This window comes from Dermatophagoides farinae, chromosome 1 (assembly GCF_024713945.1).
Source record: "Dermatophagoides farinae isolate YC_2012a chromosome 1, ASM2471394v1, whole genome shotgun sequence".
NCBI lineage: Eukaryota > Metazoa > Arthropoda > Arachnida > Sarcoptiformes > Pyroglyphidae > Dermatophagoides > Dermatophagoides farinae.
Genome location: NC_134677.1, coordinates 8,032,871 through 8,050,265, shown reverse-complemented (window position 1 = coordinate 8,050,265; position 17,395 = coordinate 8,032,871). Strand labels below are relative to the sequence as shown.

The following is a 17,395-nucleotide window of genomic DNA, read 5'->3' as shown; positions in this document are numbered from 1 at the left end:
AATTTACTAAATTTTATTCATTTCTCAGCAATTGTTATTGATAATTTGGAATTTTTAGCAATTTGATTTACTATTTCAAACATGATTGCAAAATTAATGTGGAAATAGTCGCCATAATAACATGTGATTCATTTGTATTCAAATTAAATTAATTTTTTTTTTAATTTTATTTGAATGTAAAAATGAGTTTCATATTACAATTTCATCGACAAATTCGTCGTTACATTTATAATCCGGTTTATAAAGGACCGTTTGAATACAAAAAACGTGATACAAAAATGTATAGATATCCATTTGGTATTAATAAAACTCAATTAGAAGAAAAATTTGCTGAAATCAACGAGATTCGTGCTAAACCATTGAATGATGAAGATGTTTCACCTTTTCATTTAGTATGGCGATATAAATCATTATATGGCAATCCTTGGAATCATAAATTGATCCTTCGGAGATTGGGAATGCATCAACTGAAAAAAAACATACCGGTTATTATACCGAATACACCACATTATAATAATATGCTTTGGGAGATTAAACATTTGATTCGTTTGAAGCCATTGAAATTTCCTGATGGACTTCCAACTGAAGAAGATCTAGGTTCAATTAAAGTGGATTTAGAAACCGGAGAGATGCGTATCAATCGTGCATATCGAATACCGAAAGAATCAATGGATCGAAGTGATCCACCACCAATGTTTTGTGGTAAATATTTACGTGAATATCTAAAATGGTCATCCGGCCTGATTGGTTATTCATTGCCGAATCATGAAATCGATACTAAAGATGGAAATAGAATTGAAGAATATGATCAAAAAATGAAAAATTATTATCAACATCAACATGTATTTTATAATAGCAAAAAATGAAAAAAAAATTATTTTTTAATAAAAAAAATTAATTTAAAAAAAAGTATTTTTTGTATATTCATTTAGATGACATATTTTAATTGTTTATAAAATTCTAATGCATCACGGTCAACGATTATGTTGTTGATATTAAAATTGAGTATTTTTATTCTGTCTAATGATGTTGATCGTGATAGAGCAACATATGCTTGACCAGATTCGAATATTTTAGCCAACGAAATTTCTACACCATTCGTAATGGTCATACCTTGTGATTTATGTACCGATAATGCCCATGCTAATTGTAATGGTAAATGTCTTCTATAAACAGAATAATTATCATGCAAACGAAATGACCATTTATCATAGCCAATTATTGTTTCAACACCGTTGACAAAACTTATTCGTGGAAGCAATCTTTGTTGTTGTTGTTGTTGAGAACCCAGGTTGCTTGATTCACATTCAAAACGAATTATCGTACCAGTCATTCCATTGACCAGTCCACGATTTAGATCAATATTTTTATTCAACATTACTTGTGCACCAATTTTCAATTCAAGACGATATGGTGTTGGACAAAGTGAATCAAGTATTTCACTATAAACACCGTTACTATCTTCGGCTACAAACAAATGTGTCTGTGATTCTAATTTCAACAATTGGCTTTGATTCACTGAATCAACATCTTGACGTAAGGGAAATAATTGTGTAGGAATGGTCGAATCATTTTTTCGTAAATCATTTTGAACTGTTTTTAGCAAGGTATCACGAACAAAATTATCCATTTTACCAACACGTATCATTTGTAATATTTTGATGAATGTTTCGTCGGTTTGACGTTGAATTTTTCGTAATTCGAAATAATATTTTATAGCTTCTTGCCAAGCTTTAGTTTGAAAAGCGTGTTTCTTTTTTGCTTGAGATCGTTTTGAAATTGGTGGTAATTGTAGAAAATCACCGCAAACAACCAATTGAATACCACCGAATGGAGAATTTTTCTTTCTTATAATACGTGCAACATTATCGAGTGTTTCGAAATAATCTCCAGGTACCATTGATATTTCGTCAATGATTAAACATTTACAATTTTTCCATCGTTGTAGTTTAAGTTCATTTCGACATAAACGTGAAACAATCTCTTGTGGTGTCGATTTTCGATGTGTATTGGCAATCTGTTGTTGTTGTTGTTGTTGACCTTCTAACCAGCTGACTGGAATTCCGGCAAATAAATGTAAAGTAATACCATTAATTTGACATGCAGCAATACCGGTACTGGCCGTAACAAAAGTTGAATTCGGTGGTAGACGACTAATGATGAATTTAAGTAGATATGATTTTCCTGTACCAGCACTACCAGTGAAAAAAACATTTTGTCCATTCAATACGGCGCTCACAACTTTTGATTGATCATCCGTAAGATTGTTTACATTCAACACTTTCAATGAACGAATAGGCGATGGAATGAATGATGATAATATTTTGCGTTTAGTTTTTGGACTAGATTCGGAAATTTTTTCCAAAACTACAAACAGAATGGAAGAAAAAAAAGCCAAATTAAACAAACTTATTTATAATGACTTTATTGACTTACTTGTATCAAGTTTTCGTTTCTGAAAATTTACATTTTTTGCTGCCAATGGTGAGGTGTTCATCGTCTGTTGATTTTGTTTCAAACGGCTATCAAATGTTTGACTATTTGATCGTTGTTGTTGTTGTTGCTGTGGTTGTAAATTCGTACGATCACGAAACGATATCGCTTTAATGAAATCATTACCAGTTAATGGACTTATTTTTTCAATATTCGAACTACGTGATTTATTCATTCGAAGTGCGGTTGCATTTGGATTAGTGTTGAATAGTTGACATTTGGATGTGAATAATGATTCACGATTACTACATTTTAAACAGAATCCTTTTAAAAATAATGATAAATCATTTGATGGACAATTCGATATGAAAAGCCTGATATTATAATCGATAAGTAGAATGGAACATTTTCCTTCGCTCACAAATCGAGTATTCAGACGATAATTGCCTTTATTTTTAGCCATTGTAAAACGTTTCGATTCTTTCGATGTTTGTTTATCATTGCAAACAAGCAAAACACAATCACCACTATGATTTCGACATAAACTTAGTCGACCATTTGTTATAGATGATTTACTCAATAATGATCCATTGGTGGATAAATTTTCTATAATTATCGAACATTTTATTTCCGGTATTTCGACGCTCATTGTTGCGACGACGAAATCAAAAAAATTCAAATTAAAAGAAAAAAAAACATGAGAAAAAAAAATCAACCGACCATGAATTTGACAGCTAAATTGAGTCCCATAAATAAACGACGTATCGTTGATGTGTTGGCCATAAAAATTGAGCAAAAATTTTGACAAGCGGTCAATGGGTGGGCCGTGGCCAGTTGATTGTTTATGTGGGGTCATCAGTATCGATTGGCCCCCAATTTTTTAGCCTTTTTTTTATTATTGTTTCAATGTACCAATCGCGCTATCTAATTCCAAAAAAATTTCACAGTATTCTAATTAAACATTCTATATTCTTGTTCGTGATTATTTCATCTTCGAATATAATCAACAAGTTGGCATTATTGTTCCGGGAGTTTTTGTTTTTCATTACAGACAAATAAAAAACAAAAAACATTTTGTGATAAACTGAATTTTCATCATCTAATCTAATGAATATATAAAAATTTGTCGATTCATCGTTGTTTTGTATCAAACTATTCACTGATTGTATCACACAACAACAACAACATTATCAAGGTTTGTCTTTTGCCAACTCTATCGGTTGCCGTTGGTTTCATTTTGATACATAAATTATGGTTTATTAAAAAAAAAACGTTTTTTTTTCTTTCATTCGATCAAATTTTACCAGATCTATCGCATCATAATCCTGTAATAGTGGATTATCTTCGTTTCTATATATTGATTTTGCTCAAAATTTGTTTGTTTGTTTGTTTTTTCATCAGCAAAAAAAAAGAACAATCTGGCCACATTTTTTTTGGATTATTATTGCGAAAGAAATGGATAATCATCATTGTAGCAGCAACAACAATAACAGTAACAATGGTGATGATGATGATGATAATGATCGATTATTGAACAATAACAATGGCGATACAATGAATGCATCACAAATATTACATCTTGCATTACAAAAAATGGATGGTATCATTGCAAGTAAGTTTGATTTAGATGTTAATATAATCGATTAATTCTAATTTTTTTGATTGTTTTTTTTTTAATTAGCTAATTCTGAAATCAATCTAATCGATTCGACAACAAATAATCAAATTGTGAATAACAACAACAACAACAACGATATGAATCCAAATGATTCATCCAATCAAAATGGTCATCAACAGAGAAAAACATTAGAAAGAAAACAGGATAAATTAAATCGATTATTACAAGAATTAAAAGAATATTCAAAAGATGGAGATAACTTACCATCGTCAAATGAACAAGTATCATCATCATCATCATCATCATCGTCATCATCACCGATGTGTCGAAATGCCGATGAAAATCAAAATGATGTTTCAAATGTAAGTGTTTTTTTTTGTTCAAATTTCGAATTATGGGAAAAAGATATCAAATTTAGTAACTGATGATAGATGGCAGATTTGTATCAGTGTATTTCCCCCAGTAATCGATCATTGATTGATTGAATGATTTTGAGATATAACACAATAATTTTGTTAGGTGTAAAAACAATTTTTCGAATGATATGGACATATGAATGAAAATTACTGACTTTTAGTGTGTTTCATTTATTCATGATGAAATGAAATAAAGTCCCAACCCAAAATTCAAGATGTTTATGTTTGACGATTGATTAAACATAGTCAATGAGTGTGTGTGTGTAGGTAGATAACATTCATTGAATCTGACAATTTTTACAAATCTTCATCATCATCATCATTGTTATAATGATCATTTATGGACATAGACATTGGACAGACACAATAACCACACCAGAACAACATAAATTAAGATTTTTTTTTCATCATAATAGAAAATTAGTGATCTTTTCGGGTTTAAAGCGCCATTCAATGGTGATGATGATGATCAATGAAGAAAAAAAAACAGAATGTAATAAGTGTGGGTTCAGGCTCTTTTATTATTCGCTTGTTTTCTATATATGAATGTGTTTGATGTTGTTGTTGTTGTTGTCGTCATCTTTATCGTCATAATTCATACATTCAGATATTCATTTTAAATTTTTTTTTCTTATTTTTAATCGAATGAATGAATTTTTTGTTGTTGTTGTTGTTGTTGATGCAACGACCAGCAATGAACATGAACAACACAACAAGTTTATTATGTTCATTCATTCATAGAGTAAAAAAGAAAAATTTTCATCCTTTTTTAGTGTGTGTGTGTGTGTGACATGTCAATAATTCACAATCAACATGAATCATCATTGTTAAAAAAAATTGTTCAATGTAGATCATGGATGTTTTAATAAATTTTGTTTGACAATTTTTTTTTATTTTTATCAGTTCATCATCACTAAATAAATTGTTCAACCAAATATCTGGATTTTTTCTATTTTCATTTCTGTTTGTGTATTTGTGTGTGTGTGTCTGTCTGTATTCACCAACATTATTTAACAACCGAAATGGTCAATATTTTGTTGTTAATGATTGAAATAACAATTTGACAACCGTAATAACCGATCTTGTGTGTGATGTGATGTGATGATGATGATGATGATTGTTGTTGTTGTTGTCGTCGTTAACTGCTGACCAAATTATTAGATATTTGATGTTTGTTTGATGTCTGGATATCCAGAACAAAAAAATTGGCTTACAATTTACGGTGAGTGTGTGTGTGTGTGTTTTTTTCATTCATTTTTCATCACCTAACTAACTAACTAACTGACTAACTAGCGAGACAAAAATTTTCATTTTTTTTCTTCCCTCTACAAATCATCATTCATTCATTCATTCATTCATTCAATGTATATGTGTTTATTAATGATAAATATTTGTGTTTGACAATCTAATCTTCTGGTTTTTTTTCGTTTATTGAAAAAAATAAAACGGTAGTTTTTTTCCTAGTTTAGTTTAGTCCACTACCTATGTAATAACAACGAATTAGCGAATCCAATCAACAACAACAACAACAACAAGACAGACAGACACGGTTTAACCGAAACTGACAGTTTTTTTTCTCTCTATTTCGTTCATGTTTATTATTATATAATGTCGGTCGTCGTTGTTGTTGTTGTTTTAAGTACCACAATTTTGTTGTTGTTGTTGTTGTTGTTGCAACAATACAGAAAAAAAAGTATTTGATTCACTTTTTTTTATTGATTCAATAATGATGATTGAAGCAAATTGATCTATGAGTGAATTGGAAAAAAAAAAAAATACAATGTATCTTCAAATAACCAGTGGAAGAAAAGTCAAAATGACATGACTTGACATGACATGACATGATTTGTCTACTTGAAAATTGTTTTTTGATGTATCTCAGTGGATGTGATTATTATTGTTGATCGATTGGAAAATGATTCCTGTTTTTATTTGCTAATCAAAATTGTCCATATGAAAAAAAAAATTCATTCATGTTGTGACATAGTGAAGAAGAAAAACAATCATCATCAACATGAATGAAAAATGATTTGACAAATTTAACACGATCATATTCAACAACAACAACAACAACGAAAATGTCTTTAATCTATTTATAAACATTGAATTTTGATTTTTGGGATGGTGGTGGTGTTCACATAATAAAATCGAGGTTACATTCTCTCATGGTTAGGTTAAGTTGTTGTCGAATGAAATTCTATGGTTTTTTTTTTTGAAAAACAAAAAACAAGAGATCATCGTCTTATTTTTTTTTTTTTTTTTTTTTTTTTTTTGTTTACTGTGAAACAGAAAAAAATTTAGTCCGACTTTTTTTTAAAGATTCACTTGTTGTTGTTGTTGTTGTTTGAGTTGTATTTTTATCACACACACACACAGATAGACTGTCTTTTTTTTTGTTTGTTTGAAAATTCTTATTTCCCGCACATTTTTGTTTTCTCTACACCAAAGTTTCTTTATTACTTTGAAAAAACTAAATGCTAAATGTATCTTTGCTACTACTAATAACAAACACCCAAAATACCATTGGAGCCATTTGAACTAGCAATAATCATTGAAATCAAGAACTGGAAGTTAAGACGAAGAAGAAGAAGAACGAAAAAAAAAGAAAGAGGAAAACGAAAAATTTCCATGATAAAGCTCTACAATACACGAATATTGAGAAGAGAACAGCAATATATTTATGATGAGATGATGAGGATAAGAAGAAGAAGAAGAAGAAAAAGAAAATTTTTTTGCCATTCATCCGATTCTATTGCATTTTCATTTCACATGTATTCGCATGTTGAATAATTTTTTTTTATTATTATTTATACATTGCAAAGCATCTGTGTGTGTGTGTGTGTATGTGTTTATGTACCGGTGTTTGTGTGTATGCCATTAATATACAAAAACATTTGATTGGTGCCGCATCTTTTTTTTCCACCATCGCTTTTATATATATTGAAACTCATTGAGAAGAAGAAAAAAAGTGTGAATTACGGCATTGGCATTATTATTAATCCTCGTGTGGAGAAAAAAAGAAATTTGTATAAATCAACATTAGTTGCTAAATGCCAAAAAAAAAGTAAAGAAAAGAAAAAAGATTCATGTTTTTCAAGAAGAAACGGGATGTCTTTGTGTGTGTGTTTCTGCCTTGGAGAATGCACAATTTATCGCTCAATTTATTTTTGATTTTCCAATTAAAATGGGGAAAAAATGCTGTAACAACAACAACAATCAATCGATGATAAAATAATAAAAATTTACAGTTATATAAACGACGGCATGCTGTTTTAAGTGTGTGTGTGTGTGTGTGTTTTTGATATCTTCATCAAGAAAACAAAGAACGAACAAACGAAAAATCCTTACATGTGTCCTTCCACCATCATGATGAAGATGACGATGATGACGACGACGACGATCATTGAAAAATGAAATCCAAATGATGATGAAGAAGTATTGAAATCGTCATCATGATGATGATGATGATATTTTTCATGGTGGTGGTGCTGATGCTGGTGGTATACAGTGATGATCAATAATCATCCTCGACCTTAAATAAGAAAGAAGAAAAAGAAGAAACGACAATAATACAGCAATTTTACCTAGTATTCGTCATTAACAATAATTTTTTTTTTGTCATCATTTTGTTTTCTCTTTCGTTTGTTTTTTGTTTTTTTTTCGTTTCGCTTGATTATTTTAACTTATCCGCATTCACAAAATTTTTTTTTGTTTTGTTTTTGTTAATTGAAAAATAATCAACTCTCTTCTTTTCCTCCAACTAACCTCTTTGTTTTTCCGGAGAGAGAGAAAAAAAATGATAATTAAATCTAAATGACAATAAAGATGGGCAGAAAAAAACAAGACATGAAAAACAAAAACAAAAGCCGCATCAAAATCATTATGATAACAACATTGTACCGGAACTAAATTGGATGACAAAACGTGTGTGTGAGTGAGTGTCGAAACATGAAGAAATCTTCTCATCATCAACATCAAGACGATGATCATGTTGGCCGTAATAATGAAGGTGGTGGCAAATGTAAAAAAAGGTCGACTAGACACCATCACCACCACCACCATCATCGACATCAAACAAACAACAACAACAAAAACGAGTTAAAACATCAAAAATCAGTTACATCAAATGATGATGGTAAAGATGAATTTTCGGACTCTACAACAACAACAACATCGACAACAACTGCCACAACCATTGGCTCTTCAGATCATGAATTATTATCGAATGCAACAGCCACTATGATTGTATCTGATAAAGAGAATGTTGATGCTGATAATGCTGCAATAAGCAATGTAACCACCATTAATAGATCATTGATGCAACAGCATGAACAAAATCCTCAACGACAACTTCATAAACACCATTATCATCCTAATCATCATCATCATCATCACCATCATCAATATCATGAAGATCGAACATTATCTCGTAGATTAAGTGAACCAATCGATGATTATAATTTAAAAGCAGCCATAACACACCAACCTCATCATTATTATTATCATCAACCTCATTATCAATCATCACCATCATCATCATCATCATTTCATCAACGAGCTTCTGTTGATCCATATTTATTAGAAGAAGTGACGAAAAATCTTGGTTTTCACGGTAGTAGTGGTGGTAATTATAATAACATGTCTATAGAATCATTGGCATATTTATCACAACAACAACATCAACAACCGGCATCATTATCCGGTATACCTGGATCAATGTTTTCATTGAATACGGCCACACAAAATCCTCATCATCAACATCATCATTATATTAATCATATGGATAAATTTACGAATTCATATCATCTTTATCAACCACCATCGCAACAACAATATCAACAACGATCATCATCATCTCCATCAACAATTCATAGAAATTATAACAATTGTTGCCGTAATAATATGCCAGGATGTAATAATGATTATACTACAATGGCTATTGGTGGTAATAGTGATGGTGGCTATTCATCAATATCATCACCATATTATAATCAATGTTTGAATCCATATTTTTGTGATTCACATCATTTACATCATGTGAATCCAATAACAACAACAACAACAACAACACCGGTAAACAGCAATATTAATAATAATAATAATAATAATATGGGTCAATATTATTGGGACAATAATAATGATTATTATATGTCTAATAATAATAATTCAAATTCATCAATGACTAACCACAATAATTTATACACCATGAATCATTCATATCCTAATCTTGCTTCATTATTGTCACCACCACCACCATCATCACAATCCATTCAAAACAATTTATATCAAAGCCAAACAAACCTTCGAAAGGTTATTTTTTTTGAACAAATTTTCTGAAATAATCATAATGTGCTTGAGATTGACGTATTTTTTTGAAATTTAATTTAATTTTTTTTCTGGTCATTAATTTGAAAATTTCTATTTTTTTTCGTTTTTGGTTTCCAGATTATGAACAATGGTGGTAGCGGTAAAAATAGTGCCACAAACAATCAAACCGCTGAATATTTGGTCGATATGAATCCAAGTCCAGATTCATTGGCTACAAATAAAGGAAATAATTCATTCTTTTCAATGGATAAATCAATATCTTCATCCGATGATGTGCAACAGGTATGTTTATTTATTTTTATTTCATTTCATTTCCTGTGCAATAGTTTGTTTGTGTGTTTTTCTAAATTTAATTCAAACTTATTTAATCTACAATATAAACAAACGAAAACTGTTGACAAATTTATTACCAACATCATTTGTGTGTATTTAAAATCAATTTCTTGCCATCCTCATTCAATATATATACTCGTTTTAAATATCTTCATTTTCATTGATTTTAATCATTACGCGAATTAAACATAACATTTATTTGTTTATTTATTTCGTAATAAAAATCGGATAAAGATTTTGATTGCGCACACAAACAAACACGGTTTCATTCATTAATTCGTGTTCCGTCGTCGTTGTCGTCATCAATCGATAGCAAATTAGCAATCATCGTTTTATTTATCGTTAATTTGAGAAACAAGAAAGATAAAAAAAAATCATTTCCAATTTTTTTTTTTTGGTGTGATTACCACACACAAAAAAAGGATATCAAATTCGTTCTATATAGATTGCTTGGTTTCGATGTTATAACTTGATCATCACACACACAACAAAAAAATTACGAAAGTTAATGACGAGGATATGTTCTTCGTTTTGATTCGTGATTTATATCCATTGGATGGATTTTTTTTTTTTTTTTTTTTTGGTAGAAAAAAAACTGGGGCATATTTTTCATTTGTACTTTTCAAATAGATTAGTATTTCATTTTCATTTTTATTTTTTTTCCGTTTGTCAAAACATCATTATCTGCATGCACAGATAGGCAGACAGGAAAATTTTTCGACCATTACTAGTGAACAATTTTTCTTCGTTTTGTTTTTTCCAATTGAAAAAATCAACTTTTCTAAATAAATGGCTTTTTATTTGTTTCAACAGCAGCAGCAGCATGGAAAACAGCATGGTGATGAATATCAACATCAACATGTCAATAATAATAATAATGTAAAAATGGAAAAAATCATTCAACTTGAATCGATGGTGAATATATTAAGAAATCAATTGTTAAACACTGAAGAATTGTTTAAAAAAGCATTAATATCGAAAAAAACAATGGAAAATGCCAACTGTGATCTATTATCAATAGTGGATAAATTGAAATTGGATTTAATACATTTTGAAAGTCAACAAAAAATTTTAAAAGAACAAAATATAAAAATTGAAAATGAATTCGAACAGCTAAAGACACGATTATTGGAAAAAGATACTGAAATATCATCATTACGTTTGACTATGGCAAAAATTGTTCGTGCCACTGGTTATATATTGTCGGGTAATGAGCTAGCATTACTACGGGGTAAAACTATAGCAAGTGATTATATTAAAAATGTAAGTACAACGTCAAACAATTTGATGATGAATGATGATGATTGTGGTGATGGTGATGTTGATCATGGTGGTGCTGGTGGTGATGTATAGATATAGATATCTATAAATAGATTATATTGAGTAATAAATTGTTTTCGGTTTTTCTTTTTTTTTCTTTCTATCTAAATCTAGAAATTCAAAGAAAATTATCATGAATTAACGTTTGGCCCATTTGTACGAAACAGTAACTATTTTTATTCAGAACCATCATCTCGCCGTGAATCAAGTGGTGGTGGCCGTTTCTCACCGGTAGCACCACCAAGATCACATCGAAATAATAATCAACAATCACCACCAACAACAACAACAACAATAGCCGAACATGGCCAACAACAAATACAACGGCAACAATCATCATTGTCTAATCATCATAATGCTTCATCGTTTGATAATAATCAAAATATTGTGGAACAACAATCACAACAACCAACAACGACAACAACAACAACAATGTTACGACGTTCAACTTCATTTGAAGATATGAAGATGGATAGTCAACATATGATGTTGTTTGATACAAATGTTATCAATAATAATAATAATAATAAAAATGATCATAAATTGAATAAAAATTCATTTTCAACACTGCCACATAATTCAAAAATAATGAAACAAATTCAACGACAATTTGAAATGGAAAATAGTCCAAATCATCATCATCATCCATCCACCACAATACATCCAATGTCACAATCATTGATTGATGAAGAACAAATGATGATGATTGCCGCTAACAATAATAAGGCTTATTCGACACCAAATTCACCGATGATTACACCATTTAAACTACAACAATCTTCTTTACATCCATCGCCATTTTCATCATCACGCCATCCAAATAATAAAGAATCATCATCTGGATTTGGTGTGAATTTTGGTAAAAAATTTTGTTGGTTAAAGAAGAGTAGAAGGGCAGCAAGTGCGCCAGAATTAGGTGAAAGAATTTTTTTCCTTGTTTTTTTTTCATTGTATACGCTTCTAATGAAATATCACCATTTGCATAGCATTAATAGTAATCAATGAAATCTTTGCTTTATTATCATCAATTAATTAATACTGGCTGATTTGCGCTAACCTAAGCATTGAATTGCAATTGAATATTTTTGTTTTTTTGTTTTGTTTTGAAAATATCCAATTTCTAATCATTTATCATTCACTATATTAATTTCAGCTCAAGACGATGAAATGATATCATCTGGCACACACAACAACACAGTGATTGCACCACGTATCAATTTGGATGATTCAAAACCAAAAGGATTGAGAAGAATTTTCTCTAGGTATTTTTCATTGTTGTTGTGTTGATTTATAAATTAATAAATGTTTTTTTTTCTTTATGAACAACAGAAAACGAAGCACATCATCATTGGCTGGAATTTCCGATTCATTTTCACGTGGTGGATTAAGAGCCACATCTGGACCTAGACTTGGTTTTAGCCAGGAGAAAAAATTCCAAAAGTTTGTATTATAAATCTTTTTTCAACGTATAAAATTAATTTCACCAAATTCATCATATTTAGTGTCAACATACCATTTTCAAATTGGGGAACAACATTAGTGGCCGATTGGTTTGCCATGATTGGATTAGGAATGTATATTAATGAATGTAAACGATGGTGTAAAAATGGTGAACATCTGATGCGTGCAACTTCATGGGAAGTTGAAAAAGAATTGGGCATTAAGAATTCATTACATCGGAAAAAATTACGACTAGCAGTGGCTTCAATGAATGAAGAAGAAGATGATCTATTGAAATGTGCAGGAAAATTGGATTATTTATGGGTAGCACGATGGCTAGATGATATCGGTCTACCACAATACAAAGAATCATTCATTGATGCACGTGTTGATGGTCGTGTATTACATTATCTGAATATTGAAGATTTATTACACTTGAAAGTTACGAATCAATTACATTTTGCCAGTATCCGTGCAGCTATACGTGTTCTAAGAGAGAACAATGTAATTATTTTCAAATTTTCTTCACATTATCTTTGACAATTTTGACTAATTTTTTTCCAGTACAATGGACAATGTCTAAAACGAAGAGCTGCTGCTGATGAAGTTGGTCAAAATGAATGGAACAATACAGAGGTGGCTGTTTGGTCTTCACATCGTATAATGGAATGGTTACGTAGTATTGATCTATCGGAATATGCTCCAAATTTACGTGGTTCGGGTGTACATGGTGCATTGATTCTATATGAAAATGCATTCAATGCCGATCTATTTGCTACATTGTTAAGCATACCTGCGAGCAAAACATTATTACGTCGACATATCTCATCGAAATTTAAGCAATTAATTGGTGATCATTTGAGCAAAACAAAACACGAATATGAATTAATGCCCAATTATCAGCCATTGATACCAGGTGCAAAAATCAAAGTAAGAAAATTTTTTTTCAAATTTTTTTTTTCAATTAACCACCATTCTGTATTTTTTAGGCATACAAAAAAGGACATTTTACACTTCGAAAGAAACGTGCCGATTTCGAATTAACAGATTATGTCTGTCCAATGGGTACGGTGGTTTCAACACCAATATCAAAATACAGTGCATTACGTGATAGTAGAATGGGAAATGAATTATCATCATCGACGAAAAAAGAAGATTCACCAGTCAGTATAAAAAGTGAAGAGAATAATAATACCTCCACCGCCACTGTTGTAGATCGTCGTTCATCTTTGAAATCTGAATCAAAAAATGATAATCAAAATGAATCAAATCAGAATGGCAATAATCATTTAGACGATGATATTGATGAACGAAAATCAACCAAAAGTGCGACAAAAGAAGAAAGTCCCGCTAAAGAAGAGATGACTAGTTGAAAATTTAATTTTTTTAAAAATTTCACTGTATTCATTGAAGAATAAATTTTCTTTTTTTTACGCAAATTATTTATCGTTTTCGTCTCTTTTCTCGATTGGATTTTCTACGTTTTTTGTTAATGTACGTCGACTTGAGACGACGATCATGTTTCATCGATTTTCTTTTTTGTTGGCCAATTCTTGAAGATTTTAGTTTACGCGATAATGATCGATGGTAGCGATTTCTTTGTCTTACAAACAACACATCATCATCATTACCATCACTGTCTTCAGAGCTTTCACGTGATGATGATCGTTCATGACCAGATGATGATCGAGAATTTTTGCTATTTTTTTCGAATGAATATCCATGTTTTGCTCGCTCTTCAGCAACGATGGATCGTTTACTTGAAATTGATTTCGTTGGAATGGTGGCCGTTGTCGTTGTCCATTGATTCTTAAGACTTGTTGGAACTTTAGTTGAATAAACAAAAACTGTTTGATCATTGACATGAACTGTTTCATTAGTATCATCATTCTTTGTTGCCACCATTGCCAACGGTTTCTTTTGATCTGGCATGATGTTGTCAGTCATTGTTAATGATAATGATGATTTAATATGTTCACCACCAGCATCATCATTTTGACAATCTTTAAGCAAAAGATTACTATTGACAATGAAATAATCAGATCGTAAACTTTTTGATATTGCACTTTTTTTCTGAAAAAAAAAAATTTTAAATATACAAACAAATCAATCAATCAATCAATGATTATTTACTGGACAAATCATTTTCACTTACTTTACTTTCATCTATAGATCCATTATTATTACGGCTTTTGATACGTATTTTATCTTCATTATTTGATGTTTCATCCACTTTATAGATGATGGTTGAATCTGGTCGAACCAATTCATTCAATGTACGTGACAAGGCTATAGTATTTAATCGAGGATTATAGACAATGTAAGCATGTTCACAAAATTCTTCATCTCTTCGATGATTCTTCATTGATGGTTCTGGTGTTGGTGATTTACTACTACCAATATTGATTGGTCTACTTTGAACATCAGCCATTTGATTGTTTGGAAATATCGATTGTTTTTGTTGTTGTTGTTGTTGTGGTGGTGGTCGTTGCTGTTGTTCATCAAAAGATGTTTGTTTATCATTGTTGGCCATAATTTTTGAATTAACCACATTAAGCATATCATCAACATCTTTGTTCTGGCCATTTGATTCATTATCATTTCGAACATTATTGCTTTGATGGCGATTTTCATGTCTTTTAGTTGTTTTTGTTGTTGATTGTTTTCTTTCACGTTTAACAACAACGTTATTTCGTTTATTCGATAAATTCAAACTTGAATCATCGACACTGGATAGTGAATCATCATCTGAAATATCTTCATTACGTCTTCGATGTTTACGTGTTCTATTCATCCTTGATTTTGATTTAATACGACGACGTTTTTGTTGTTGTTGTTGTTGTTGTTGTCGTCGTCGACGACGACGATGATGATGACGATTTGATTCTTGATCATAATCATCATCATCATCGTCATCGTCATCCTCATTATATTCACTACAGCAGAAAAATATGTTATCTATGAGTGATATTAAGAATAAAAAAAAAACATCAAATGAATTCAAATTCAAATTTGAATAAAATGTACATACATTTATTCGAAATGTAAATGAATAACGGTATTCCAATAAGTAACAAAACAAATAGGAAGGAATTCATCCTATGGTTTTTTTTCTGATTTCTGAACAAAATCCATTAATTTTGGCCAAATCTTTATAGTGGAACGGGGAAAAAAAGTAATAATTTCATTTATTTAATCGAATAGAATTAATTTCAGAATTAAGAATTCCAATAATGCCATACTATGCCAGATGACTATTTGATATTTTTGAGAAATTGGGTCAGTGAAAGTACGTTATGTGAATTTTTTTTTTGCATTGATCATAACAGTAACAAACAATAATCATGGAAAAAAAGGAGAAAATCCATCTAATTCCATAATGCATATTACGACTATAGTGTGAGTACAAATGTGTGTATTTTTATGATGAATGGACAAATTTGCATCTGGCACGCGTTTTTTTTTGCTCGATATATATGCATTTGATTGATTGAGATCAAAGAGTAAAAAACCAAAACCAAAAAAAAAAATGCATTCATTGCAAAAGCAATGATGATGGTCAGCTGGTCAACTCAAAAGTTCTTTTTTTTTGGTAAAAAACTAGGTTATTGGTGACCGAATGGATTAGTTTTTTTATTATTTTTTATACACACAGACACAGCCGTTTACTCTTTAGGGTCTGTAAGTGTGTGTGTGTGTGTGTGGTACGTGCACGCGTGTATGTAGATACATCATGCACGTATTTGAGATATTCAATCGTAGATATTGATGATTACGATGATGATGATGATGATGATTCCGACCACGTGCACACTAAACATTAGATCCGACAAACAACAACAACAACAACAGCAGGAAAAAAGGGTAAATAGCCGGAATGATTTTGCCGTCAAAATTGGCGATAAAAGCCCAATGGAATAAAACGAAATAAAAAGAAAAATCGGACAATCATATGTATGGGTCAAACAAAAAAAAACTTTTTTTTCATTGTTTGTATCGATTGAGTCATTTCCATCATGATGACGATGATGATGATAATGATTACGGAATGACCAATGACCATTGTATGAATGAATGAATGAATGAATGAACAAGGACACTAATTTTGATTATGTCATATATTCTATCTCTCTTTCTTTCTCTCTCTTTTATCAAACATGAATTGAACATCAAAACAGCAATCAGAAAAAAATTGACCAATTCGTTTGTTATATAATTCTAATGTTCATAAATAAACATTCTCGACGATAGGTGGCAGTGATTAGGGTGAAATTCATCGTTTTTTTCCACAAAACGAATTAAATTAACAACAGAGAAACGTAATTCAAAGTTTTTGATAAAATTTCATCATTTATTTTAAAAATTCAAAGATCAAATTTCTTTTTATATATATAAGGTGTATATAGGGGTGTGTGTGTGTGTGTGCTCAATCGAATCATTTTGTTTTATACAAAAAAAAAATCAAATCAAATGTCGAGGATTTTCATTATTTTTTTCGTTTTTTGTT

The 17,395-nt window shown here is 30.5% G+C and overlaps 4 protein-coding genes across 17 annotated transcripts; 2 read left to right on the top strand and 2 right to left on the bottom strand.

Annotated features, from left to right (window-relative positions):
* Window positions 1-116: 116 nt before the first annotated feature.
* On the top strand, window positions 117-909 carry mRpL30 (mitochondrial ribosomal protein L30). Its single transcript, XM_047055452.2, has one exon. The coding sequence runs from the start codon at window positions 183-185 to the stop codon at window positions 864-866; it is 684 nt and encodes a 227-aa protein (XP_046911408.2). The 5' UTR covers window positions 117-182; the 3' UTR covers window positions 867-909.
* On the bottom strand, window positions 846-3,786 carry LOC124492535 (ATP-dependent DNA helicase PIF1). 2 transcript variants are annotated; one of them, XM_075729884.1, is made up of 3 exons: window positions 3,738-3,786; window positions 2,437-3,357; window positions 846-2,367 (listed from the first exon to the last, which is right to left on the bottom strand). In XM_075729884.1, exons 2-3 carry the CDS (start codon window positions 3,287-3,289, stop codon window positions 929-931), a joined length of 2,292 nt encoding a protein of 763 aa, XP_075585999.1. In that variant the 5' UTR covers window positions 3,290-3,357; window positions 3,738-3,786; the 3' UTR covers window positions 846-928. The 2 variants fall into 2 exon arrangements, with proteins under 2 accessions (XP_075585999.1, XP_075586000.1); XM_075729885.1 differs by lacking the exon at window positions 3,738-3,786 and having other exon boundaries at window positions 2,437-3,039; window positions 3,154-3,610.
* On the top strand, window positions 3,721-14,327 carry LOC124492533 (uncharacterized). 12 transcript variants are annotated; one of them, XM_075729860.1, is made up of 10 exons: window positions 3,721-4,045; window positions 4,115-4,413; window positions 9,913-10,077; window positions 10,942-11,391; window positions 11,563-12,307; window positions 12,602-12,710; window positions 12,778-12,888; window positions 12,951-13,392; window positions 13,453-13,818; window positions 13,878-14,327. In XM_075729860.1, exons 1-10 carry the CDS (start codon window positions 3,889-3,891, stop codon window positions 14,259-14,261), a joined length of 3,228 nt encoding a protein of 1,075 aa, XP_075585975.1. In that variant the 5' UTR covers window positions 3,721-3,888; the 3' UTR covers window positions 14,262-14,327. The 12 variants fall into 12 exon arrangements, with proteins under 12 accessions (XP_075585975.1, XP_075585976.1, XP_075585952.1 ...); XM_075729861.1 differs by having other exon boundaries at window positions 3,889-4,045; window positions 10,945-11,391; XM_075729837.1 differs by lacking the exons at window positions 3,721-4,045; window positions 4,115-4,413 and adding an exon at window positions 7,210-9,777 and having other exon boundaries at window positions 10,945-11,391; window positions 11,563-12,295.
* On the bottom strand, window positions 14,244-16,018 carry LOC124492536 (uncharacterized). Of its 2 annotated transcripts, none has more exons than XM_075729896.1 (3): window positions 15,920-16,018; window positions 15,027-15,846; window positions 14,244-14,908 (listed from the first exon to the last, which is right to left on the bottom strand). In XM_075729896.1, the coding sequence occupies exons 1-3, from the start codon at window positions 15,984-15,986 to the stop codon at window positions 14,332-14,334; spliced, it is 1,464 nt and encodes a 487-aa protein (XP_075586011.1). In that variant the 5' UTR covers window positions 15,987-16,018; the 3' UTR covers window positions 14,244-14,331. The 2 variants fall into 2 exon arrangements, with proteins under 2 accessions (XP_075586011.1, XP_046911407.2); XM_047055451.2 differs by having other exon boundaries at window positions 14,244-14,961; window positions 15,044-15,846.
* Between the last annotated feature and the right edge of the window lie 1,377 nt (window positions 16,019-17,395).